The sequence below is a fragment of the Rhinatrema bivittatum genome, chromosome 3 (assembly GCF_901001135.1).
Source record: "Rhinatrema bivittatum chromosome 3, aRhiBiv1.1, whole genome shotgun sequence".
Classification (NCBI taxonomy): Eukaryota; Metazoa; Chordata; class Amphibia; order Gymnophiona; family Rhinatrematidae; genus Rhinatrema; species Rhinatrema bivittatum.
The window spans coordinates 527,673,156-527,699,542 of NC_042617.1; the positions used below are offsets into that span (position 1 = coordinate 527,673,156).

Genomic DNA, 26,387 nt, shown 5'->3' on the forward strand with positions numbered 1-26,387 from the left:
GGGCCAGACATGTGCTGGGGAGAGAGAGATGAGTGAGTGGGGGGCAAACGTGCTGGGGGGACAGACATGTGCTTGAGGGGGAGAGATATGAGTGTGTGGGGGCCAGACATGTGCTGGGGGGAGGAGAGAGATGAGGGTGTGGGGGACAGACAATTTGTTTTATTATTGTTTCTCATAAATTATAACAATAACATGAATCTTGGAATATATATTTTTAATATAAATTTAAGGTTTACATGAGAGAGGTTGTGTCGTGAAACATTTTATTTATGTATATATTTAAGGAAACATACATAAATTGTCGAAATATGTTTCGTTCGTTTAACCTTTAACCTCTGGTTACTAGTAGACTGAATTACCGTGTCGTGAAATTATGTTTGTCTAAAAAGTGTGTCACCAACATGAAAAGTTTGGAAAGCTCTGGTTTAGAGGAACAAGCTGATACAAAATTAAATTTAACCTATATATTAGAGAAATCTTTTGAAGTTAATGTTCCCACTAGGGCTACCTTAATTGTTCAATTTGTATTTCTTACTGAAAGAAATTAAGGTTATATTTTAGAAATCAAAAGTTAAATTTCTATGGACAAAATCTTAGAATTTTTCCAGATATAGCCCATTCCACTCAGCTTAGGCGGAAAAAATTTATTTCAATGAGAACTGAAGTGGTGGAGAGAGGGGCAAAATTTATTCTTAGATTTCCTTGTCGTTTGATCTTATACCAAATCTTAGAATTTTTCCAGATATAGCCCATTCCACTCAGCTTAGGCGGAAAAAATGTATTTCAATGAGAACTGAAGTGGTGGAGAGAGGGGCAAAATTTATTCTTAGATTTCCTTGTCGTTTGATCTTATACCAAAACTCTAGACACATTTTCAATTATCCAGAACAGTTAAGACAGTACCTGGATTCTCACTCTTAAAAATTTCCTATAGTAATGGGTTAAATAAGTAGAATTAAGATGAAGTATAACAACATTGTTTTCCAGTTGAGGATTAAGTATACTTTAATCGCTGCTTGGAAATATTGTTATGTAATATCTCTATTTTTCCTTGTATTAATATGAGTTTAGAGAAGGATATTTTGGAATTATACTTTGAGATGTCTATAGATATGTTAAAATCCTTCTTGATACTGTATCTTGAAAATTATTGAAAAGTTCTAAATTAAAAATTGAAGAAAAAAAATAAATAAAAGAGGAGAAGAGCCGCGCGGCCAGCCCCTAGAGAGAGCCCTGGAACACAGGGGGCGGAGCCAAGGCTTGCAGCAGCGTTGGAGGGACGAAGAAGGCCTGAGGACATCGGGCAGTGGCTCCTACCGCTGAAGAGAAGTCTCAGCGGCAGCACTCGGGCCACAGCGAAGGGAAATCCCCACGAGGGGATTCCCTCGATGGAGAGGAGGCTCCGGCAGCGTCCTGATCGCGAAGAAGGAGGATTCCCCAGCGGCGGTGCAGGCCACAAAGAATAGGTTCCCGGCAGGGGGGAATTCCCCCAAAGACAAACATTGGAAGCATGGCTCCAGCCGCACCGGAAGGCCTGCAGCACGGCAGCAGGCCGCTGAAGAGAGGAGGCAGCGCTGCTCAGTGGCAGACCGGGCTGCAGAGAAAAGGTAAGACCCTGTCCACGGAGCAGCTGCGGGCAGGGGCGCAACAAAATGAATGATCCATGCCATCATGGATTCACCAGAGGAAGGTCCTATCAGACAAATCTGATTGATTTTTCTGATTGGGTGACTAGAGAATTGGATCAAGAAAGAGCGCTCAATGTGATCTACTTGGATTTCAGCAAAACGTTTGATATGGTCCAGCAGAGAGGAGGCTTGTCAATAAAATGAGAAGCTTGGGAATGAGCGCCAAGGTGGCAGAATGGATTACAAACTGGTTGACTGGTAGGAGATAGTGTGTAATGGTAAATGGACCTATTCTAAAGAAAGATTGGTGTTAAGTGGAGTGCCACAGGGATTGTTGTTGGAACTAGTTCTGCCCAATATCTTTGTGAGTGACATTGCAAAGGGAATAGAAGTTAAAATTTGGCTATTTGTGGATGATACTAAGATCTGCAACAGAGTGAACATGCCTGAAGGAGTAGAAAGAATGAAAAGTGATTTAAGAGTGGTTGAAGATTTTGCAGCTGGTATTCAATGCCAAGAAGAGCATAGTCATGCATCGGGGTGTAGTAATCCAAAAGAGCTGTATGTGATGGGGGTGAAAGACTGATATGCACGGACCAAGAAAGGGATCTTGGGGTAATAGTGTCTTTTGATCTGAAGATGGCGAAGCAATGTGACAAGGTGATAGCTAAAGCCAGAAGAATGCTGGGCTCCATAGAGAAAGGAATAACCAGTAAAACAAAAAAAAAAAACCGGTGAATAATGCCCTTGGTACAGGTCCTTGCTGAGGCCTCACCAGGAGTTCTGGGGTCCGTATCTCAGAAAAGATAGAGACAGAATAGAGGTAGTCCAGAGAAGGGCGACAAAATGGTGTGGGATATGTATCCAAAGAGTTATGAGGAGAGGCTGAAGGATCTTAATATGTATACCCTGGAAGAAAAGAGATGCAGGGGAGATATGATAGAGACTTTGAGAATCCTAAAACATTTTAATGATGCACAAACTTTGAACCTTTCCTTTTGGAAAGAAAACAGAACTAGGGGTCATGAAATGAAACTCCAGGGGGATGACTCAGAACCAATATCAGGGAATATTTATTCATTAAAGGATGGTGGATGCTTGGAATGACCTTCAAGAGGAGGTGGAGAAAATGAAAACTGTCAGAGAATTCAAAGTGGCATGGGATAAACACTGTGGATCTCTAAAGGCTAGAAAATGGAAATGAGAAATGCATGCAGAGGGGTAACTTGCTGGTGTGGTGGTTAATACCCTTAACAGAAGGCATGGAGCAGATAACAACCTGACTTCTACGGTCTGGGGTACTGATATGCAGACATAAGGGAAAAAGCACAAGACAGCTTCTATAGCCGAGTCCATAAACAAAGCACGTCAAGAAACACTGTCCGAATTTTCAGGAAAGCTCATCACCCAGTAAAAATGCTGCTAGCTGTAATTTTTATGGGTATTATTATGCTTGGGGATAACTGCGCGGAATGGCATTTACTACCCTTATGAGAAACATGGGAGTAACCTACACAGAGTGGCAGTTACTACCTTTAAGTTTGGGCAGACTGGATGGACCATTTTGTCTTTTTCTGCCATCATTTCTATGTTTATTTAATGCACTTATGTTGAAAAAAACCCAAGGGAAAGGTACAGTATTAGAGGTGAAATTCTTCTAAGTACAAAGAAATAGTGGGATCTGGAGTAATTGTATTTGATGAACTTAAGGTGGCCAAACAGGTGGATGATAAAATGGTAAAAGCCAGAAAGATGTTTGGTGGTAGAGGGAGAGGAATGATCAACAGGAAAAGGGAGATGATATTGCCCCTCTATATGTCCTCGGTGAGACCTTATTTGGAATACTGTTACAATTCTGGAGTCTGCGCCTTCAAAAGGATGTAAACAGGATGAAGTTGGTTCAGAGGGTGGCTACCAAAATGGTCAGTGATCTTCATTCTAAAGCATATGGGGCATAGGCTTAAAGATCTAAACATATATACCCTAGAGGAAAGTCTAGATAAGGGAATGATGATAGAGAGATTAAAAAATCTCAAAGGGTTCCATGCACAGGAGGTGAGCCTTTTTCAATGGAAAGGAGGCTCTAGAATGAAGGGTCATGAGATGCGGTTGAAAGGGGATAGATTCTGGTGTAATCTTAGGAAATATTTATTTACAGAGAAGGTGGTGGATGTGTGGAGCAGCCTCCCAGTGGAAGTAGTGGAAACAAAAATATCTGAATTTAAGAAAGCATGGGATAAATATGGGTGATCTCAAAGGAAGTGATGAGAATTATAATGCTAAATTAATTGGATGGATGGGCAGAGTAGATGAGCCATATGGGCTTTTTCTGCTGTCATGTTTCTGTAAATAAATCATTTTAAATATTATATTGAATGAAGTTGCATAGACAGGACTCATCTCGAAAGATTAGATGCAAATATAGTAGCCTCTGGCCAAATACAATACAATAATGAACACAGTTATCTGAGGAGCTATAGTCCACAGAATAAATACACTTAAATACTTAAGCATCTATTTAAAATGGGAGAAAATGCCTCTCTTTGATAAAGAGAGAGAATTTCAACATCTTACATTTTCAGTCAAGCAGGAGATTCGAGTGTGCTTCATATGCTCAAAAATATAAACTCTATAAATAACTAATCCGTTCTTAAAACACAATAAATGTAATCCTATAAAGGCACAATAAAGCAATATTTGTAAAGAAATACATTACATTCTTGTCTGTCATAATAGAGTTAGGATAATCCTGTGTATATTGGTGTTCTCTCCCCGTCTAAGAGCAACATTTTGTTTCTTTATTTCAACCATGAACCAAATCATTATTTTTTTATTTTTAACTCTAAGACCATCATAAAGAAAATTTACCACCTTTCTATAATTGTTGAATAATTATATCATTTTGGAAACAAAAGGAAAATAAGAATAACTGTTTATTATAATGCATAAAAATTGCTTTTTCACTCATTTGTGGAATACAGTATATACAGAAAGCTTATTTTCAACTAGAATTTCTCCTGCAGGCTCAAGCAGCAGGCTCTCCTCGCTCATCACCAAGCCATGGAGCCAGCCATCCCATGCCAATGCCAGTCAGATCTTCATCAGCTGGTTCAACTCCAACTCACGTACCTCAAGACTCACTTGCTGGGTTGGGAGGAGATGTTCAGGAGGCTTTTGCACAAGGTGAGTAGGGTAAATATCAAAACTGCAGCCAGACAATTCAAAATAAAAACTTTTGTTTTTCATAATTTAAAAGTTACTTGGCTGTAGCGGATGTTTTTCATAGCATGATAATCAGCTATACAAGTGGGTGATGTCATATGATAGGGAGAGAGCTGTGGAAAAGCTTAAAGGCTTTTCCTGGTATTCACAGGACTTTTCAAGCAGCTGCCTTTGCACAGAGCTCGTTCAATGGTACAGCATACCTTAAAGCAAACCAATAACATACAAGGAGAATGGTTGGTATGTGTTGCTAGGATTATCCTGCTGTCCTTGGAGAACATCAATTATCAGTAAACAACTTTGTTTTCACTATGTGGCATTATTTGCCACTAAAGTGAGAATATATAACTAGGGGTTGCCTTCCAATAGAAAGAGCATAACAAAGGCAACAAAGCCACCAACATTCAGACAAATCAGTTTTTCTTAAAATGTGTGGATTGAACTCCATGTTGTAGCCTTCCAGATCGCCTCAGTGAAGACTGACCATTAATGGATCAGTGACAGTGCTATGGCTTTTAAGATTATAAGCCTTGACATGTCCTCTACAGTCCGACCTGCCTGGGAATGTCAAAAGGAAATGCAATCTGCTAGCCAGTCGGAAATGGTTTATTTGGATAGAGCAGCCCCAGACCTGTTGTAGTCTAAAGAAATACAAAGTTGGGGTGAACCTTCTATTAGCTTTGCACTCCAGGTGAAAGGCTTTATCTGTTTTGCATTCCTAATTGTGCAGCGCTTGTTCAACTTTTATGATCATGTGACTGTGAAGGAGTGTATGTTAGACTGTCCTTAATTGCCCAGAACTAGGCATTTAGCCTGGTCTTCTTAATCCACAGACAGGAAGGGAGTTCTGCTCTGAGTGTGTTCTTCTTGGATGAAGAAAATAAGCTAGACCCAGGGAGAACACAGGGGCCCCAGGAAAGAGAAGGAAGCTTAGGGAAGACTGCTAATGCTGAACTGCGAGTTATATTTTTAATTTTCATTTTCATTTTGGAACTGCGAAGGTAAGCAGAGCTAGTTCTGTTTTGTTTTCTTGTTATTAATAAAGAAATTTATGAGAGAACAGCCAGAGTCCATCTGTCTCCGGCTGGTGTCAATTTGTGGATTTCTGCACTTGCAGGTAAATTTTAAAAGGAGCGTGTATGTGTCTATTGGGCACGCAAGCAAAGCTTAATTTTATATTGTGCGTGCAAGTACATGCATATCATTTAAAATATCCCTACTGCAAGTATGTGTGGAGCCTTTATGCCCATACTTACAAGTGACCATGGGGTGGGGAGAGGGCAAGAGAGAGAGCGAGTCTCTGTTAGCGAGACAGTCTGACACAGTATGAGGGGCACTTTCAACTCAGGCTAGCACCCTAGGCAGACTAATGTAACAGTGCCCCCCTCCCAAAACCCACCAAAGACTGTTGCCACAAAAGAAGTGAACCTATGGATGTCAGCCCAGTGCCACAGGCACCACTGAAGGTTAAAGTACCCACTAGCAAAGGAAAACCTACAGAAGACTAAGATCGCCAGACCAGAAGGGAGGAAGAATCCCTGAGGTACCTGCAGAAATAAGTAGCAAGATTGAGTTTTCCTCTTTTGCTCACTTTGTGCTGGACAGGGACATAAAGTATGTTACCCTTATGGCAAGGAAGAAAATGGAGAACTCTTTGTAAGAAGCGTGGAAGTAAAAAAAAAAAAAAAAAAAAAAAAAAGGAACAGGCCTCACAGGTTTGTTCCTATTGTGAAGTGAAAGCGTACATTGTCAAAGACTGTCTCTGGCTTGAAGATAAAAAAAATGGGAGCACACTTTTGAAGAATATGGGGGCATAATTTAGCAAAGCAGATAAAGACCAAATGTTCCATCCAGACTGCCCAGCAAACTGCTCAAGGTAGTAACTGCAATCTGAGCAGGTAACCCCATACATTCTGTTACCCACCATGCTCACCTTTTTTTCATTTCCAACATCTAGTATTTAGCAATCCACAGTATCTCTCTCATACCCTTTTGAAATCATTTACTGATTTCATTCTTACCACCTCCTCTTGGGGGGAATTCGAGGCATCCACTACCCTTTCCATGAAGACACATTTCCTGATGTTGATTCTGAGGCATCCCCCCTGTAGTTTCATTTTGTGATTCAGGTCCGCATCCAGGTGTGTCGTCCGTCCGTCCCCCCCCCCCCTGCTCAGGAACTCCCTGACTTAGTGGACATCCTCACTCAACCTGGAACAGGGTATACCTTTTCGAGCTCCCTTGCCTCAGGTTGTGCTTACCACAGGTGCATCCCGCCTAGGGTGAGGGGCCTACATCGACAGCCTCCGCACCCAAGGCCTCTTGACTGCGCAGGAGGCTCAGTCTCCAATAAACCTCTTGGAATTGAGGGCGATCTGGTACACTCTGTGGGCCTTCCAGGATTGCTTAGCCAACAAGGTTGTCCTTGTTTGGACGGACAACCAAGTGGCCATGTGGTATATCAACAAGCAGGAAGGTTCAGATCCTTTCTCCTTTGCCAGGATGCAGTGCAAATCTGGAGCTAGACGCTGGCACAAGGGATGTTTCTCCGGGCCATGTACTTGGTGGGCGCAAAACACCCTGAGACCGGCTGAGTCCACCTTTTGGCAACACAAGTGGTCCCTGAAACAGGAGGTGGTGGACCAGATCTTCTGTCTCTGGTAGAACCCGGATATAAAACCTGTTTGCCTCACCCAGCTTTTGCAGAAACTATCCCGGCGGAACCCGATCCATCTGGGGACAGCCCCAGACCTCCTCTCACAGGATCAGGGCAGGCTGTGTCATCCCAGTTCCGTGCTCTGTCTCTCTCAGTGTGAATGTTGAAAGGTTGATTCTGCAGCCCCTAGACTTTTGGAGGAAGTAGCCTGGGTCCTAGTGGCTTCAAGAAAGCCTTCCACCAGGAAATCATATGCCCTCAAGTTGAAGAGGTTCTCCATCTGGTGTGAGCAGAAGGGCCTCGACCCCCTTCTCTTGCCCTGTCCGCCAACTCCTGGTCTACCTCCTGGACTACCTGCTGCACCTCTCAGAAGCAGGGGTTAAGACCAACTCCATTCAGGTGCACCTGAGTGCCATAGGGGCTTACCACCAGGAGGTGGACGGTTCGCCCATCTCTGTACAGCCTATCATGGGGCAGTTCATGTATGGGCTGCTTTAGCTAAGGCCTCTCCTGCGGGCCCCAGCAGTTTCTTGGACCCTGGACATGGTGCTGGCCCAGCTGATGAAGCCGCTGTTTGAGCCGCTATGCTCATGCGCTCTCAAGCATTTGACATGGAAGGTCATCTTCTTGATAGTCACATCGGCGCACAGGATCAGTGAGTTGCGCCTTGGTGACATCCACCCTACACAAGGTTTTTCCAAGAAAGGGTGATTCCACGCATGCAACCTAAGTTCCTACTGAAGATGGGCACAGATTTCCATCTTAACTAATCCATACTCCTGCCTACCTTCTTCCCTAGGCCTCATTCCAGCACATACTGGTTAGTAAGAGGGCCTTGGCCTTCTATCTGGACCGTACAGCAGCCACAGGATGTCCACCCAGCTCGTTTGACTCCAACAGGTTGGGTAGAGCTGTTACTAAGCAGACTCTTTTCCACCTGGCTAGCAGACTGTATCTCATTCTGCTACAACCAGTTGGGACTGCAACTGGAGGGCCACATCACGGCGCACTCTGAAAGGGCCATGGTGACTTCTGTGGCCCACCTGCGCGCAGTTCTGATGAGGAATTCTGCAGGGCTTCGACGTGGAATTCTCTCCACACCTTCACTGCGCACTATTGTCTGGACAGGGATGGCATCCGAAATAGCAGATTCAACGAATCTGTCCTCAGAAACCTCTTTCAGCTGTGAACCCAACTCTTCCAGCCATAGGCCCCTGGTATAATTTCAGGCTGCCCCGCCTTTACCAACAGCACTCTGTTGTTGTGTCCGTTGGCATCTGGTTTGGTGTCTGTTCGTCCTGGTTTGGGTGCAGCCTGGAGCTAGGGATTCACCCATATGTGAGGACTATCATCCTGCTTATCTTAGGAGAAAGCGAAGTTGCTTATCTGTAACAAGTGTTTTCCTAGGACAACAGGATGTTAATCTTCATGAAACTCGCCTGCCACCTCGCGGGGTTGGGTTCTCCTGGTTGGTTTGATTTGTTATTTCTCATATCTACGGATGTGACTGAAGAGAGAAGACCCCATATGGACGCAGGGATAGTTGTATAAGTTTTCCGTGCCGGGCTTCATCTGATGATGTCACCCACATGTGAGGACTAACATCCTGCTGTCCTAGGAGAACACCTGTTACAGGTAAGCAACTTCACTTTATGAGAAAACAACCAGAGTCCAGCCTGAATCTGTTCTTTGGCCAGCTCAAGACTGCTCATGTTACAGTGGCCTGAAAAAACAAAAATATATTTTTATATATTTAGTGCAATATATACTAGAATTAAGAGTGAGTGTTACCAAAGAATGCTTTTTATAAAAATGTATTTGCAAAATGACTTTGTGTATTATGTGCAGAGCACAAAAATAAATCCCTGAGGTAGCCATAAGATGAAATGCTGGCCTTGTTGGATTTGATTCTATAAGTGGGGGTTTTTTGTAAGTTTTCAAAAATATTCTAAATAGAATTAAATTAAAGTAATGCTTTTTTTTCTGATTGATGCTTACTTTTTTCAATTCTCAGTGCAAGAAATCTAGTATTTGATTTGTCTGAAGTATTTTCCTCCTTATTAGAAAACTTGAACATTGGTTTAGAAGGTTATTAACTACTTGGTTTAAAAGGTTATTAACTTTGGTGAATTGTAAAATTACTAATGGAGATTTTTCCTTTTATTTTTTATTCGTCACAGCATTTCTGCATAAATGGGAATTTATGTGCAACTGCCTGGTCAAAAGCATATCTCAAGCAGAGGCGAAATGAATCCATGTGCACTGCAGTCGGGGTGTTGGAATTGCTAGGGTTTGTCATAAATTATCCAAAATCCAACTTGAGTCCATTACTTTAAATGACATACAATAGGGCAGTGTTAGACTTGATTCAGCAAAAGCCTATCTTCCTGGCAACAGTATCACAGAATTAATGTCCATAGTGGCATCTCTCAGAGTCAGCAAACAGTCTCAAATTTGATGAAGAATTTGGGTCATGTTACCCCCCCTCCTCCCCCATGGTAGGTCTCTATATCAACAGAAAAAGAGGCAATGCTGATATTGTACAAATCACAGTAAATTAGTCAGTGATATCGACACATATCTCATTTTAATAAATTAGGGGATTGTCATAAATCACAGGTGCAGCATCATATGATTAACTTAGCACTGAATGTTTTAATCATAGTTACCTTATATACTTTTCAAATTGCTTGTGTCCATGCATTAAATTTAAAAAAATGGAGAAATCTTATTATAAATAAGCAAAAATAATAAAAATACTTCCACCATGATTCAGTTGATATTAACAGCAACTGAGGCCTGCAGATCCTGTGAAGAAACAACTTTGCAGCTGTTAACCTGGCTATAAAGATAGCAGATCTCTAAAGCAGTTTAAATCCAGTTCAATCCAATGCAGACTGCATTTTGACAATAATCGTATATATCAGAGAATCACTTCAGACTATGTCATTGTCATCAGTGTGCTTGCTTTCTTTTAAAATGGCTCAAAAGATGCTGACGTAGCATCACTGTGGAAGCATAAGCTGCAAGTAGGTTACATTTCCAGAGATTTTCTTATCAGAACAGCACTGGAAGCTCCAAGAACGAATAAGAGAAACCTTGCTCCCTTCAGAGATTTTCTGGCTCAGGGGGTAGGATGAAGATGGGTGGGGGGGGGGGGGGGCGCTTCCAGTTATTAAGGCTGCGAGTGGGGATACAGGAGGGAGCAATTTAAAATCTAAATGGAGGTGGGGGTGATATGCAACCCCAGAAACATTTATTTTACATCTTTGGGGGGTGGGGGCAACTTGGCTTGGGGGAGCCAGTTAAATTGGGGAGGAAGTTGGAACTGGTCATCAGGCCTGCTAAGCCCTATTTTTGTTGGTTTTTTTTTTACAGTGTTAATTAAGTGGATATCTTTGAAGACATCCGGTTAAGTAGCAAGTTATCTGGTCACACAAAGCTGGATAACTTAAAAACATAACCAGTTATGTTCAAATATTGCAGGCTAGGTTTTCAAGTTATCCGGCTACATGGAGCTGGAAAACTTTAGACGAATATATCCTGCTGAAAATCCAAGGCAAGTTAACTGGCTAACTTTTGCTAGATAACTTGTCCACTCACTGGCTTTCTGAATAGGGAGCTCCTGAGAGTTTGTATATTTTTGATGTGATATGCTTTGGATGAATTTGGAAGGGTGGAATAGAAGAATGTAATAAATAATTTTCAAAGGGATTTCCACAGGGAAGCAGGCAGTTTAGCTCCTGAAATCTTCCTCCCCCCCCCCCCTTAGAAAATTGTTGCTTCCTTTTGCAGTGAAAATAGGCAGGGGCGGTTCAACTGAACTATGCACTTGGATTTCATATTAAAATCCCAGTGTTTTCTTTATCCTGCATACTTTACAGTGCAAACGTATCCCTGTGGCACTCCACAAGCAGTTTTCCTTGAAAATCGGTTTGCATGACGTAAAGAAAGGAAGAGTTCAGATAGACCACTATTTAAAAAGGAAAGGTCAGTCTCCTAAGCGCCAAATCCATGATTCGCACAGCTGTCACACAGAGCATAAAAGAGAAAGGAGGCTCCTTTTTTTTTTTTTTTTTTGCTGTGAACTTCCAGGAAACTCCCCACTAAATCTCTATTGGTGCAGAAGATGACTGCGCCATCCACTTCCAGTATCAATATCTTGAAGAAGTCTTCAGTGGCACTTCAGCTCGTGGCACCTGTGTGCCACTCCTTCAAACATGTGACAAGGCGATAGCTAAAGCCAGAAGAATGCTGGGCTGCACAGAGAAAGGAACAACCAGTAAGAGAAAGTAGATGATGATGCCCTTGTTCAGGTCCTTGGTGAGGCCTCACCTGCAGAACTGTGTTCAGTTCTAGAGATCTTATCTCAAAAGGGATAGAGGACAGGATGGAGGCAGACCAGAGAAGGGCTACCAAACTGGTGTGGGGTGAGTATCAGAAAACCAAAATGATAAAGGGGATGGAAGAGCTCCCCTATGAGGAATGGCTAAAGAGGTTAGGGCTATTCAGCTTGGAGAAGAAACAATTGAGGGGAGAATATGATAGAGGTCTTTAAAATCATGAGAGGTTTAGAATGGGTAAATTTGATTCTGTTATTTACTCTTTTGGATCATAGAAGGACTAGGGTGCACTCCATGAAGTTAGCAAGTAGCACATTTAAAACTAATTAGAGAAAATTCTTTTTCACTCAACGTACAGTTAAGCTCTGGAATTTGTTGCCAGAGGATGTGGTTAGTGCAGTTAGTGTAGCTGGATTTTAAAAAAGGTTTGGATAAGTTTTTGGAGGAGAGAAGTTCATTAACTGCTATTAATCAAGTTTACTTAGAGAATAACCACTGCTATTAATTGCATCAGTAGCATGGGATGATCTTGATGTTTGAGTAATTGCCAGGTTCTTGTGGCCTGGTTTGGCCTCTGTTGGAAACAGGATGCTGGGCTTGATGGACCTTTGGTCTGACCCAGCATGGCAATTTCTTATGTTCATCCTTTGAAGAGTAAGAAAAACCTTTCCTTTTTGGGTATTTAGTATGCTCCTATGAAATCCAGTTGACTTGTTGGAGTTAAGTGGGAATTTTGAAAGTTTACTATGAATCTTAATGAGAGTAGGATTTTGAGTATATAGGAACTGGTTTGCTTCATATCTTTCAAGGATCTGCTCAATATTAGCCAGTTCTCCGGATATGGCAACCACAGATGTGAGGCACCTGGTGAATACTCTTGGATCCGCAAAGCCTAATTGTAGTAAGACCTTCAGGAACTTCCTGTGATCCTTATGAATGGATATAAGCATGTAAGTATCTTTCAGATCCAAGGTCATCAACCAATCTCTGATTTCCAGATGAGGGAGGATAATGGCAAGGTATTTCATCGTGAATTTTTCATTTCTTGAGGTATTTGTTTACATTTCTTAAATTCTTTAGGATCAGGAAATATCTTGAGGAAAACCCTCTGTAACTGGGACTGGTTCAATTACATGTCCTGCTAAGAGATGTTATGATTCTGCTTTTTCTGGGCAGTATCTCACCTTTTCTCTCCCTTTTTTCCCTGCTTTGCCGTTTCTTCAGCATGGCTGGAGCCGCTATTACTGCTCTTCCTGCAGCCTGGGCTGCCGACGCTCTCCTCATGTGGCTGGAGCCGCACTACTGCATATCACGTGGCCCGGAGGCCGCCAACGCTCTCTTCTCGCGGCTGGAGCAGCGCTACAACACCTGCGCGGCTCGGAGGCCACCAATCCGCTCCTCACGTGGCTGGTGCCGCGCTGCTACACCCTATGCGGCTAGGAAGCTGCCGACAACGCTCCCATGTGGACCGGAGGTTGCCAATCTTACCTCCATTCCCTCAAAAAGAAAAGGACCTTCAGCCCTGGCCTTGCCTGTGCCGTGGAGCCGTCCTCGTTCCACCCTTCGTGGCAGGGAAGCCACCTTCCATTTCGGGGCCTGCTCTGAGGCCTAGTTCCTGTTCCTGCAGTCTTCAGTGGCAGGGATGCCGCTCTCCAAGGTCCTGCCCCTTCTTCCTAAGGGGTGAGGCCACGCCTTCTCTCCCTTCTTAAAGGTACAGCGAGGGAGTGGTGCTCTTCTGACATCATCAAGGGAGTCTCCTTTTCAGCCCTTTAAAAAGGGCCTGGCTTCACTTCTCCCTTGCCTTCGCAATGAACCAGTCCTCCTTTGGACTTCTCTTCAATCCAGCTTCTCGTTGGCACTCTGTTCCATGTTCTTCATTGGAATTTCATGTCTACGTCTTCATCTTCATCACGGTCTCTTGTCTGACCCTGCATCTTCGTCTCGTCAGTTCCAGTTGTCCTGATGTCTTCATCCTTTGTTGTTAGATCTGCTGATGTTTCATTCTTCAGATCTCCAGATGCTCTTCATCTTGGCAGTGCAAAACTTCAGATGATCCCGACTTTTATTCCCAGCATAAGCATCCATACTCCGAGGCCGCTCAAGCTTCATGCCGAGCCTCACTCCGAGCCCCTGGAACTTGAGGGCTTCCTTATCCAGAACCCCGGTTTTAATCTGCAAGCTTCAGGTACGGATCCTAAAGTCTTCTACTCATCCTGAATCCGTCCGGATCTTCGGAGCCTCTTGTACCAGCCTCCATTTTGATAATGAACTCTAGCTAAACCCTGTTCCGTTCTGATGTGACAGCAACTTGCCTTCATTGGCCGGGACTGCGCTCCTTGGTTCAGGCCTCGCTGGAGTCTTGTCATACCTTCATCCTGATTCTACAAGCAACCTGTCTTGGGAGACCTCTAGCGCGACCTGCATTGCTTGGTAGTGTAGGGCGTATGAAAGCAGGGTCCGCGACCTGCCTGCTTGGTAGTGTAGGGCACGTGATGTGGCAGTACCACTGCAGAACTTCACTTTAGAACTTCATACCTTTGTGACTCCGTCTGAGTCCTCCATATAACCAAGGCTAGTCTTAGCTTTGTCTCATCGTTGGATACCCTGAGTCTCGTCTCAGTCCTTTAAGTCTTCGTCTTCATCTCGACTCTTCATGTAACCAAGTCTCCATGAAGCTCTCACGTATCCTGAGTCTTCGTCTTCATTTGATGTCTTCATCTGATCTCTTCGCCCTTCAGCCACTATCCATCTGTTGTGTCCGTCGGTCTCAGAAGGCTTCGCCCGACATGCCTCACCTCTATTTCAGCCTTCTCCACCAGCTTCAGGAGAATGGCGTCCATAGCGTCTCCTTGCCGCACCCTCCGGCTTCCCCGGAGCGGCTCTGGCGTGGCATCCCGCCATGTTGACCGGAGGCCTCCTAGGACGCACGCGCATGCCTCACGTCTTGTAGCAGTGTTGGCGCGAACCTCGGGGACGTCCCCCTCGAGTGCCGTCACTGCTTCCATATTCAAAAGGTTGCCCATTTGCTGACTCTTGCCGAGTTAGCAACAGATTGGATTCGCTCCGGTCTGAAGCTGCTTACATATAGAAACATAGAAACATAGAAAAAAGTAGAAGCTCTGCCGCTTCTACTCTGCTGGAAGCCACCTTCACCCTCCGGGGTTCTACTAACCTGGGTACCCGCTCCTCGGGGGCCCTTTGCTTAATTCCAGGTGCCTATCCTATATACAGGTACTCGCTCCTCGAGGGCCTGTGTGTCTATTCTGGTGCCTGCTACCAATTCTTCAACCTGCTGGAACACTACTTAGCTACAGAGAGTAAGTACAACTTCTCCCAGTCTGTCCATCCACAACTCCTCTCTGCTCATCTGCATCGGGCCCTACACCACCATTGTGGAACGGGTCTCCTCTGCCGAGAATTACAGACTGTTGCTATCTAATCTACTCTTTTCTGCCACCTCTGGTGGACCACACTAGCTGTATAATAAAAGATATATATTCTCTGTGTTTGTGCATCTGAGTCTAGCCCAGTGTTTCAGTTCCCTACGGGGCTCCTCCCTGTAGGAGATAGTATCACTGTTGCCCCTGAGAATCCACCAAACATCTCGATATCATAACACCGTCCTGTCGCATTTGCTGCTCCCGTGTGGCAGGTGCGAAAGGGCTATCGAGTGGCCAGAGGGCTACTCCAGACACCAACATTGCGTTGTTGGGTCTCTCTCTATGCGATCAGGTTTGGTAGTGGCCAGGGTTCAGCGTTCCTGAATCTTCAGCCCGTGCTTGGACACTTCTCGCCTGCCATGGCGCTTGCCAGAGCTCCTCTGCAGAGGTGTCATGGCTCAAGGGTACATGAAATCCCAGAGATGGATCTCCTCCAGCATTCCCAAAACAAGAGAGAGGTCAGTTCTTTTAGAATTTGAAGTTGATATTGGGAACCCAGATAAAGATGTGGCGTAAGGGGAGGTAGAGTTTGAAAGTTTAGGCGGTATCACTTGCAAATTATTTTGAGAATGCAGCAAGATCTGAAGTGATGAGTGGTCATTGAAGATGAATAAACTGAAGCCTTTTCTCAAGTGGAAGAGCTGCTTAAAAAAAAAACAACCAAATGGCAATACTGATAGTCTAAAATTTGGACCAGACTTTTGAGAGGATTCTTGAGTTGACCTGAATTGGGTTCATTCTCTGGGACAGTTTCTTATTTGTTGTTGTGATTGCTGAAGTTACTGCTGCTGAGTATATTGTCTATAATAAGGATATGGTTGGTATCTTCTGCAGGAGTAGTAGAATTGTTTTCTGAAGGGTCGATGATGTAGGTATTTTCTGTGTGAAGATTGTTCCACAGTAGCCTTTGTTAATGTTTGCAAAGTGAAGCAATGATCTTTAATGAAGTCAACAGCCTTTTAACTTTGTCACCAAACAGGTTGTCCCTGGAGCATGGTACATTAGCCAACTTCTCATGCACATCTTCTCTGAGGCCTGACATCTTCAGCCAAGCAAGCCTTCTGGATGTTAGAGCTATGGCTGCTGTTCTTGATATGATGTCAAAGGCATCAAAATGATCTACTTAGATGTTTTACACATTCTTCCTCTTCATTAAGATGTGGTGTAAAATTGTCTTGCACATCAGAGGAACATCCTGATACATCCTTCATCTTTTGCAGAATATTGTATACATATTGGATCATCTGGAATTGATGCACTGAGATCCTGGACTGGACTGAAAGATCTTTTTCCATGTAGCATACAACAATTTTGCATCTTTCCCAAGAGGAGTATTGGAATGCGTTTTTGATCTTTTGGCCTTTTTTTTTTTTTTAGGGCTGACTCCACTACTATGGATTTAAGAGTTAGCTGGATATAGCTACCTCCACTTATAATAATGCCTGCCACTCAATTTCCCTATTTAAACCTTTAGGGACAAGGGTTTGCCATTCAAAAATGAATCTCTGTTTATTCAATATTTGTTTTTTTGTAACATCACCTCCTCTTCTATTAAACTCTTGATGTAAAACTACAAATTTTAAATCGTTCTGTGTGAGACATCTCAAGCCAATGCTCCACCAATGGAGCCTGCAGTTTATTGGTTCTGATACAACTCAAGTGTTCACGAATTCAAACATTCACCATCCGCTTAGTATAACCAATGTATATAGGGACATATTAAAGCATAAACCACCTGTGCACTCTTAAAATTATGTTTACCCCTCAATCTATAAATCAGACCTGTACCTGGACATACAAATTCTGAACCTCTTACTGAACAGTGTACAATCTGTCCATTAGCAGTAAGCGGATGGTGAATGTTTGAATTTGTGAGCAGGCATTATTATAAGTGGAGGTAGCTATATTGACATTGAATAGTTTAAAAGCAGTAGTGTAAGTGAAGAAAAGTTTTTTGGGTACATGGCATTATGGGAATTGATGCATAATGAATGTAAGACACTTTGAAAGAGAGAGGGGGAAGTAGGAGTACACAGGCGTGGCGTTTCTAAGAGGGAGGCAGTGTCCCAGAACGCATGGGCGAACAAGGTATGGGGGATTTTGAATCACCATATTTTCAACACTTTAAATATGGAAAAAGCATTAAAGGGGTGTATAATGAATGTGAGACGGTTTAAAAGAGAGAAGGGAAGTAGGAGTACGCAGGCATGGCGTTTTCAAGAAGGGAAGCAGTGTTTCAGATTGTACGGGTGAAAAGAGGTTCTAGACATCTCATGATTTTAAACACCTCTATCATATCCCCCCTCAACAGTCTCTTCTCCAAGCTGAAAAGTCCTAACCTCTTTAGTCTTTCCTCATAGGGGAGCTGTTCCATTCCCCTTATCATTTTGGTCGCACTTCTCTGTACCTTTTCCATCGCAGTTATATCTTTTTTGAGATGAGGCAACCAGAATTGTACACAGTACAATTGTACACAGTACAATACAGAGGCATTATGACATTTTCCGTTTTATTCACCATTCCCTTTCTAATAATTCCCAACATTCTGTTTGCTTTTTTGACTGCCGCAGCACACTGAACCGATGATTTCAATGTGTTATCCACTATGATGCTTAGATCTCTTTCTTGGGTGGTAGCACATAATATGGAACCCAACATTGTGTAATTATAGCATGGGTTATTTTTCCCTATATGCATCACCTTGCACTTATCCACATTAAATTTCATCTGCCATTTGGATGCCCAATTTTCCAGTCTCACAAGGTCTTCCTGCAATTTATCACAATCTGTCTGCCACTCTAGTCTCCAAAGATCGGACTTTTTCTCTGAGAGACAGGAGCTCTTTGCTCCGGGTGCACACATACCTCTCACCAGTGGGTAAAAAATCATACATGTGACACTTGATGCAATAGAATGGGATACCACTCTTCTGCTGGACTGCTGCCTTTATCTTAATTTTGTTTAGTTCCTGGTCAAGTTTAGGTTACTATGGGAGTAGGAATGCATACAGTTAGGGTCCTTTAAATGTATTAGTGTATTCACTATTTATCTGGTAGTGACCTACAAGGGGATGATTAAACTTTTGATAAGGAGTGGGGAATTTCTGAATGTAAGTTAAAAGGCTGATATTTTATTTTTGTGTGAAAGTGTCACCTGCTTATAAATCAAAGGATGAGGTAGGGGTGGGTGGGAGGGAGGGAAAGAGAAGCACACAAACTCTTAGTTTTTGCCTGCCCTTTTAACTGGCTATTTATATTTAATACAAAACACAGAAATGTCTAATTTTTGCCTGCCTTCTGACTAGCTGTTTAATACAAACACAAAAAGAACAGACACACAAACACAATAGTTTACTTCACCCCAAATCTTTTTTAGTTCTAAAATGTTCCCAAGCAATACTTACTGATTCTCTTCAGCCACCAGCAAGGTGATCCTTGCCTCTCAGTGCTCCTACCTCTATCCAAACTTCTCATCGTTCTCTAGGCTTGTGGACTCAACCCTCAAATCTTCTTTGTGACCAAGTATTTCAGCCTTCACAGTCTTAGCAGATATTAACTACAAGTGCCTTTAATCAACCCTGAGGGGGCCATTGTAACATAATTTGTTCAAAAGGGACATGGACCATTCATATCAACCTTTTGGGCAAACAACCAAGTAGCAATATATTGTATAACCAAACAAGAAGATACAGAATCTTCAGGAATTTGCAAGGAATTCTGTAAAATATGTGTAGAGAATCCGATGGCTTCCTATTAACATGATCAGTTTATTTTTTACCAGCGAAGCAGTATAGCATAGATATTAGTGTTGAATTTGGATTTTGTGGACCCTTGAGCCGGTTCAGACAAGTGAGTGGGGGGCCGCCCCGCAGGGGTCCGCGGGTCGGAGGCGCAACAGTACCCCCCTTCTACGCCCCCTTCCTGGGGGTTTTGGCTTAGCAGGGTGGTGTAGATGAAACTGGTAGAGAAGAGACTTATCCAAAATATTGGAGGCAGGCTCCCAAGTATTCTCTTCAGGGCCATAGCCTTCCCAAGAAAGGAGATATTCCCAACATCTATGATGAAATCGCACATCCAACACCTCTTTCACTTGATAGATGGTGTCTTCCTGAGCCACAGGGCTGGCGGGTTCAGGGGACTTGTGGAAGACTGACAAGACCAAAGGCTTGAGCAGGGATACGTGGAAGACATTATGAATCCTTAGTGTGGATGGAAGACGGAGGCGGTAGGAGACGGCGCCCACCCGTTCCGATACTGCAAACGGACCAATGTACCTTGAATCTAGGCGCATAGAAGGAACCCGCAGGCGAAGATGTCTGGTACTTAGTCATACCTTGTCCCCTGGGAGAAATGCAGGAGCTGGGCATCGTAGACGATCAGCGTATCTCTACGCAGTGGCTGCCGTTTGTTGTAGTTTCTCTCGAGTGGAACCCCAAAGATTCTGTAACTGTTGGGCAGTGAGTTGTACGGCTGGCGATGTCATCGCCAAAGGCAGGGGGCAAAGGAGGTCTGAGTAGTCTCCCATAGACAATCTGGAAGGGAGACATGTTGATGGCAGAATGCCTATGATGATTGTAGGAGAATTCTTCCCACTGCAATAAAGCCACCCAGATGTCTTGTAGGTCTCCCACAAAGGCTCAGAGGAAAGCTTTCAAGGACCGGTTCGTGCACTTTGCTTAGCCACTGCCTTGAGGGTGAAAAGCTGTTGTAAAGTCTATCTGGACCCAAAATTTCTTACAGAGTACTCTCCAGTATTTAGTCGTGAATTGTGAGCCCCGGTCAGAGGCAATATGGAGAGGAAGTCCGTTCAGGCGAAAGATGTGCTGGGTGAAGAGACTTGCTAGCTCGGGCACCATTGGTAATTTAGTGAAGGGCACAAAATGGGCTATCTTCGAAAATCTATCAACCGTGACCCATATCACAGACTTCTCTTCTGAGAGTGGTAAATCCACTATGAAGTCGGTAGACAAATGGGTCCAGGGTTCGGTGGGAATGGGTAATGGTTGGAGAAGTCCCCAGGGATGGCCAGGCAGGGGCTTCTGTCGGGCACAGGCTGGTCAGGAACCAATGTAAAGGCGGACATCTTTCTTGACCTGAGGCCACCAGTAGTATTCTGACAAAAGGTCCGAGCGACCCCTGAATGACCAGCGGTTAAAGAATCGTGGGCCCATGACAAAACGTTCTTGCGCAGGTGAACCGGTACCACCGTCTTACCCATAGGGACCACCTCCGAGGCTACTAGCAGGACCTTAGCGGGGTCGAGGATATATCGAGGCGGATTGGGGTTATCCTCCGTTTCCGCAGTTTGAGAGAGGGCGTCTGCCCGGACGTTCTTGAAAGCTGGTCTGTATCGGAGGAGGAAGTTGAACCGGCTAAAGAAGAGTGCCCATCGGGCTTGTCGAGGGTTGAGACGCTGGGCTCGGCACAGGAATTCCAGGTTCTTGTGGTCTGTATAAACAATCACGGGGTGTTGAGCCCCTTCCAGCCTCTGGCGCCACACCTCCAATGCGAGTTTAATGGCCAATAACTCCTTGTCTCCTGTACTGTAATTCTCTTCTCAGCAGGTGAGAACTTCCGAGAGAAATAGGAGCATGGTAGGGGTTTACCCTTCGTGGATATCTGGCTCAGGACGGTTCCCACCACGAGGTCGGATGCGTCTACCTCTACAATAAACTGATGCTGAGGATCAGGGTGATGAAGGCAGACATCTAGAAGAAAAGCTTCCTTCAGTTCCTGGAAAGCCTTTAACTCCGCCGGAGACCAGTTCTTGGCATCGGCACCCTTCTTGGTAAGGGCAGTAAGCGGAGCCACCATGCAGGAGTAATGGAGTATGAACTGGTGGTAGAAATTGGCGAAGCCAAGGAAACGTTGTGGCGCTTTGACACCTACTGGTTGTGGCCAATCCTTGATGGCCGCTACCTTATCTGGCTCCATATGGAAGCCCGTGGAAGAGACAATATATCCGAGGAAGGGTAACTATTCTTGTTCGAACTCGCACTTCTCTATCTTGGCGAAGAGACGGTTGTCCCGAAGCTTCTATAACACTTGTTGCACATGTGTGCGGTGCGTGGACAGGTCCTTAGAATAAATCAATACATCGTCGAGGTATACTATGACGGAGGTATGCAACATATCCCGTAATACCTTGTTCATAAGGTTCTGGAAAACTGCAGGAGCGTTGCATAAATCGAAGGGTATGACCAAATACTCGTATTGCCCATCTCTCGTATTGAACGCGGTCTTCCATTCATCGTCTGGTCAAATCCTTACCAGGTTGTACGTGCCCCGGAGGTCCAGCTTGGTAAAGACTTTTGCTCCTTGCAGCCGGTCTAGCAATTCGGGAATCAGAGGCAAAGGATATCTGTCCCATTGTGTGATGGCATTGAGGCCACGGTAGTCTATACAGAGTCGGAGTGACCCGTCCTTTTTAGCAACAAAAAAGAACGCGGCTCCAGCGGGGGAATTGGAAGGCCGAATGAAGCACCTCTCCATTCGGGTTTCCGGGAGTGACAAGGGGTAAACCCACCTCTTGGAAGGCATAGTACCAGGGACCAGGTTTATAGCACAATCAAAGGGCCGATGTTCGTGGAGCAGTTCGGCCTTCTCCTTCGAGAAGACATCCCAGTAATCTTGATATTGTGGCGGAAGTGACATAGGCGTGGTCAGAAGTGGCACACTGGGTCGAGGAATCGTCTCCACGCAGGAGGTAAAACAGGATGGACCTCAAGATACAATCTGGAGAGTGTCCCAGTGAATGATGGGGGGAGTACTTCCGGAGCCAGGGTAAGCCCAAGATGATGGGGTGAATGGATGTCTCCAGTACGAGAAACGAGATCTCTTCAGAGTGTAAGAGACCGGTATGTAGAATCAAGAGCTTGGTGCAAGTGGAGAAGAGGAGTGCCGTGGATCGAAGAAACTCGTAGTGGAGGAAGTCGGGGTTGGACCGTAAGCTGTAACTGCCAAACTACCTGTAAAGCCTTGTGCTAAGTTATTGTTTACTGTAAACCGAGGTGATGTTGACCTTTACGTACCGCGGTATATAAAAATCTCCAAATAAATAAATAAACAAGGTCAGCGTGAATGAAATTCCCTCCTGCTTCGGAGTCTACCATGGCCAGCGTATCGAAGGTACCTCAGGGGTAACTGAGGGTAACGGTATGGTACATGGGGAGGTGGAAGCAGTATTACCTAGGGTTAGCTCCTCAATGAGACCTAGGATCTGGCATTTCCTGGCTGCTCCTGACACTGGGGTAGGAAGTGCCCCTTGTTGCCGCAATATAAGCACAGACCCTGAGTGCAGTGCTGTCTTCTTTCCTTTTGCGAGATCGGGCCTCGCCCAATTGCATGGGTTCGACCCCTTGGGCTCTGGTGGAAGCAGGAGAAGAGGTACAGGTTGAAAAAATGTAGACCCCGAGTTACCGGTTCTACGGCCGGACTTCCCTTCTCGGAACCGATGTTGGATTCGGCGGTCAACCCTTCCTGCCAGGTCGATCAAGCTATCCAGATCATCTGGAAGGTCTCTTGCGCTAACTTGTCCTTGAGACGTGAGGACATTCCTTCCAGGAATATATCATGTAAACTGTCGTCCCTCCAGTCCAGTTCGGCGGCCAGCGTACAGAATTCAACCACGTACTCTGCGAGGGAACATGTGCCTTGACGTAACTGAAGTAACTCGGCAACTGCTGTAGGTTGGCGGGCAGGCTCATAAAAAATGTGTCGAAAGGTGGACAAGAACAGTTCCAGGTTTCCAAGAATGGGATCCTTACGTTCCCACAATGGGGAGGCCTAGGCCAGGGGATTCACTGCCAAGAAGTGCAGAGTCATGCATATGGGGAGTGGAAATCCGAATGAACTGTATTCGATGGGGGGAGAAAGGCTGATGTGCACGGAGCAGGAGGAGAGACCTTGGGGTGATTGTTTCGCTGACTTCAGATCATTAGACACTATGTGACAAGGTGGTAGCTAAAGCCAGAAGAATGCTGGGCTGCATAGAGAGAGGAATAACGAGTAAGAAAAGGGAAGTGATTATCCCCTTGTACAGGTCCTTGGTGAGGCCTCACCTGGAGTACTGTGTTCAGTTCTGGAGACTGTATCTCCAAAGAGACAGAGACAAGATGGAGGCGGTCCAGAGAAGGGCTACCAAAAAGGTGAATGGTCTTCATCAAATGACTTATGAGGAGAGATTGAAGAATCTAAATATGTACACCCTGGAGGAAAGGAGGAACAGAGGTGATATGATACAGACTTTTAGATACTTGAAAGGTTTTAATGATCCAAAGACAACGACAAACCTTTTCCGTCTGGAAAAAAATAAGCAGAACCAGGGGTCACGATTTGAAGCTCCAGGGAGGAAGACTCAGAACCAATGTCAGGAAGTATTTCTTCACGGAGAGGGTGGTGGATGCCTGGAATGCCCTTCCGGAGGAAGTGGTGAAGACCGGATCTGTGAAGGACTTCAAAGGGGCGTGGGATAAACACTGTGGATCCATAAAGTCTAGAGGACGTGAATGAAGAGTGGGTGGCTCGCGGGAATGACAGCTACTACCTGGAGATAATACTCTTATTCAATAAACATAGTTAATGCGACTCCATCATTGCTCTAAGTTTCAACAGCAAGAGGAAATATGGAAAAAAGGATTTGCATTCACAGAAAAGCAGGGAGTAGCTTGCTTGTTACGGCGGTTACTACCCCAAACCAAATAAGCCTGATACTTCACTTTCAATGCATATCCAGCATAGCTCTCTGCTTCAACGGCAGGGGAGAAGAAAAACTAATACTTCACGCATATCCAGCATAGCTCTCTGCTTCAACGGCAGGGGAGAAGAAAAACTGATACTTCACGCATATCCAGCATAGCTCTCTGCTTCAACGGCAGGGGAGAAAGACCGATACTTCACGCATATCCAGCATAGCTCTCTGCTTCAACGGTAGGGGAATGAAGAAAAGTGGATCTATATACAGACAACCAACAAGGACTGAATAACATAGGCGGGGTAAACAAGCATGGGTATAGCTTGCTTATTGCGGTGGTTACTACCCCTGACTAATTAAGCTAGATATTTCACTTAGATGCAGTTCCAACACTGCTCTCTACATTAATGGTGGGGGTGGAAGGGAAATAGAACCAAAAGATTAATAAGAGCCAAGAGTAACAGATAAGTATGAGGAAAAAAAAAAAAGTACGAACCTTGCTGGGCAGACTAGAATGGCCGTTTGGTCTTCTTCTGCCATCATTTCTATGTTTCTATGATATTGGTAAAATCTAAGGGATTTGGATGCCCGCTGGTGTAGCAAGCAGTTCAGAGTTTCCTGAGCTTGGTCCACCTGTTTTGTATGTTCCGGGGTCAGATCAACACCATGTCACCGCTGTGCAGATTTTAAAACTTCTGTAAGCCGTAATATTTCGGCATTACGTTTACGGTTAGCCTGGGCCACATAAGCTATAACCTCCCCCCCCCCCCCCCCCCCCCCCCCCCGCATGACCACTTTCCCGGCCTCCCACAGTGTTGCTGCGGAGATATCTGGAGTAGAGTTAACTGCCACATACTCTTTCCAGCAGCTTTGCAGATGCGTGTGGAATGCCTTATCCAGATACAGGTCTGGGCGTAGATGCCAAGAAAAGGGGGGTCTCTGCCCTTGTCCACATTGAAAACTAACAGTGATGGGTGCATGATCCAATATGGACCGGACTCCTATACTCGCCGCCTCCACCCTGGAGAACCACGAATCAGACACTAACAAATAGTCCAAGCGGGAGAATGTCTGATGAGGGTTAGAAAAAAAAGTGAAATCTAGCTCACCAGGGTGGAGGACACGCCACATGTCCAACAGCTGTAATTCATTATACAAAACGTTGACCCCCGTGTGCGGGTCCTTGGCTGTAGCAAGCTTGGGCGGTTTACAGTCAATCTGTTTATTGGCAACTACATTAAGATCGCCACCAACCACCAGAACAGAATCCGAAAAATCAGCCAAAATACCCTCTAGATGTGAAAAATATTTGTGTGAATAAACATTGGGAGCATAAATGTTGCAGAATACCACTTTTTGCTGGTACAGAACCTCGGCTGCAACCACATATCGGCCCTCCTTGTCGTGACAGGTACGAGTGAGTTGGAATGGCAACTGTTTGTGAACAAGGAAGGCTACTCCCTGCCTCTGGGCTGTATATGAAGAGTAGATACACTGACCCACCCACTCTTTTTTAAGTTTATGATGCTCAACATCGCTCTGGTGGGTTTCCTGGAGAAACACAATTTAGGAATGCATATGATTAAACATAGTTAATTTCATCCGCTTAATAGGGAGTGGATGCCATCCATATTTAGCTTAGTGACTCTAAAGGTTGCCATTCCATCCCTTGAGACATAGTATAAAGTGGCAAACCCACATATGGGGCTGCATGTCATTATAAATCCCAATCTCATGGCCCCCCAGCCTAGGCTGCAAGAGCAGATAGCACAAATGTCGCCTAAACATGCATCCTCATCTCAGTAGCTGTATATTGTACTCCTTCCCACCCCCCCACACCCCTACCATTCATACCCCCAGTAGCTGCGCAAAGTTGTAGCCTTGAGGCCCACTTGATACTATTGGAACTGAAACTGGCATCTGACACTTCGGCAAACTTTAAATCTTCTTGTTTGTAAGACCGTTTCTCACATATGTTACAGACTGCTTCACTTGAACTTGAACTAAACTTTCAACAGAGAATCTGAGTCCCCACTCACACCTCTCCAGTGTGTGGCAAAGTAGCAAGAAAGCCATCCGCTTCTTCTCTAGATGTGTGAAGTATTGAACTTTATTATCATGATAGACACGGAGCTTCACTGGGTATAGCAGGCCAAACTTGATACCTCGTTTGTGCAACTCAGTGCAAGCCGGCGACATTGTTTTCCACTGTACTGCCATGGTAGCCGAGAAGTCATTGAAGAGCAAAAGTCTATGGCCCTTGTTTTCCAAGGCTTCTGTTTTTTGCTTGAAAGCTCATAGAAGTTGCTTTTTATGGGACCAGTTTAATATTTTGGTAATCACTGGCCGGGGTCTGTTAGTACCTTCATGAAGCAGTCCCACCCGAGGAGCCCGTTCACATTTCACA

General features: G+C 44.6%; 1 protein-coding gene across 1 annotated transcript in view; it reads left to right on the forward strand.

The window, feature by feature from the left end:
- The window catches only part of DTNB (dystrobrevin beta), a 760,848-nt gene that overhangs the window by 624,449 nt on the left and 110,012 nt on the right, over window positions 1-26,387 (forward strand). Inside the window, 1 exon segment of the mRNA XM_029596279.1 lies at window positions 4,652-4,811. Coding sequence (XP_029452139.1) covers window positions 4,652-4,811 — 160 coding nt within the window.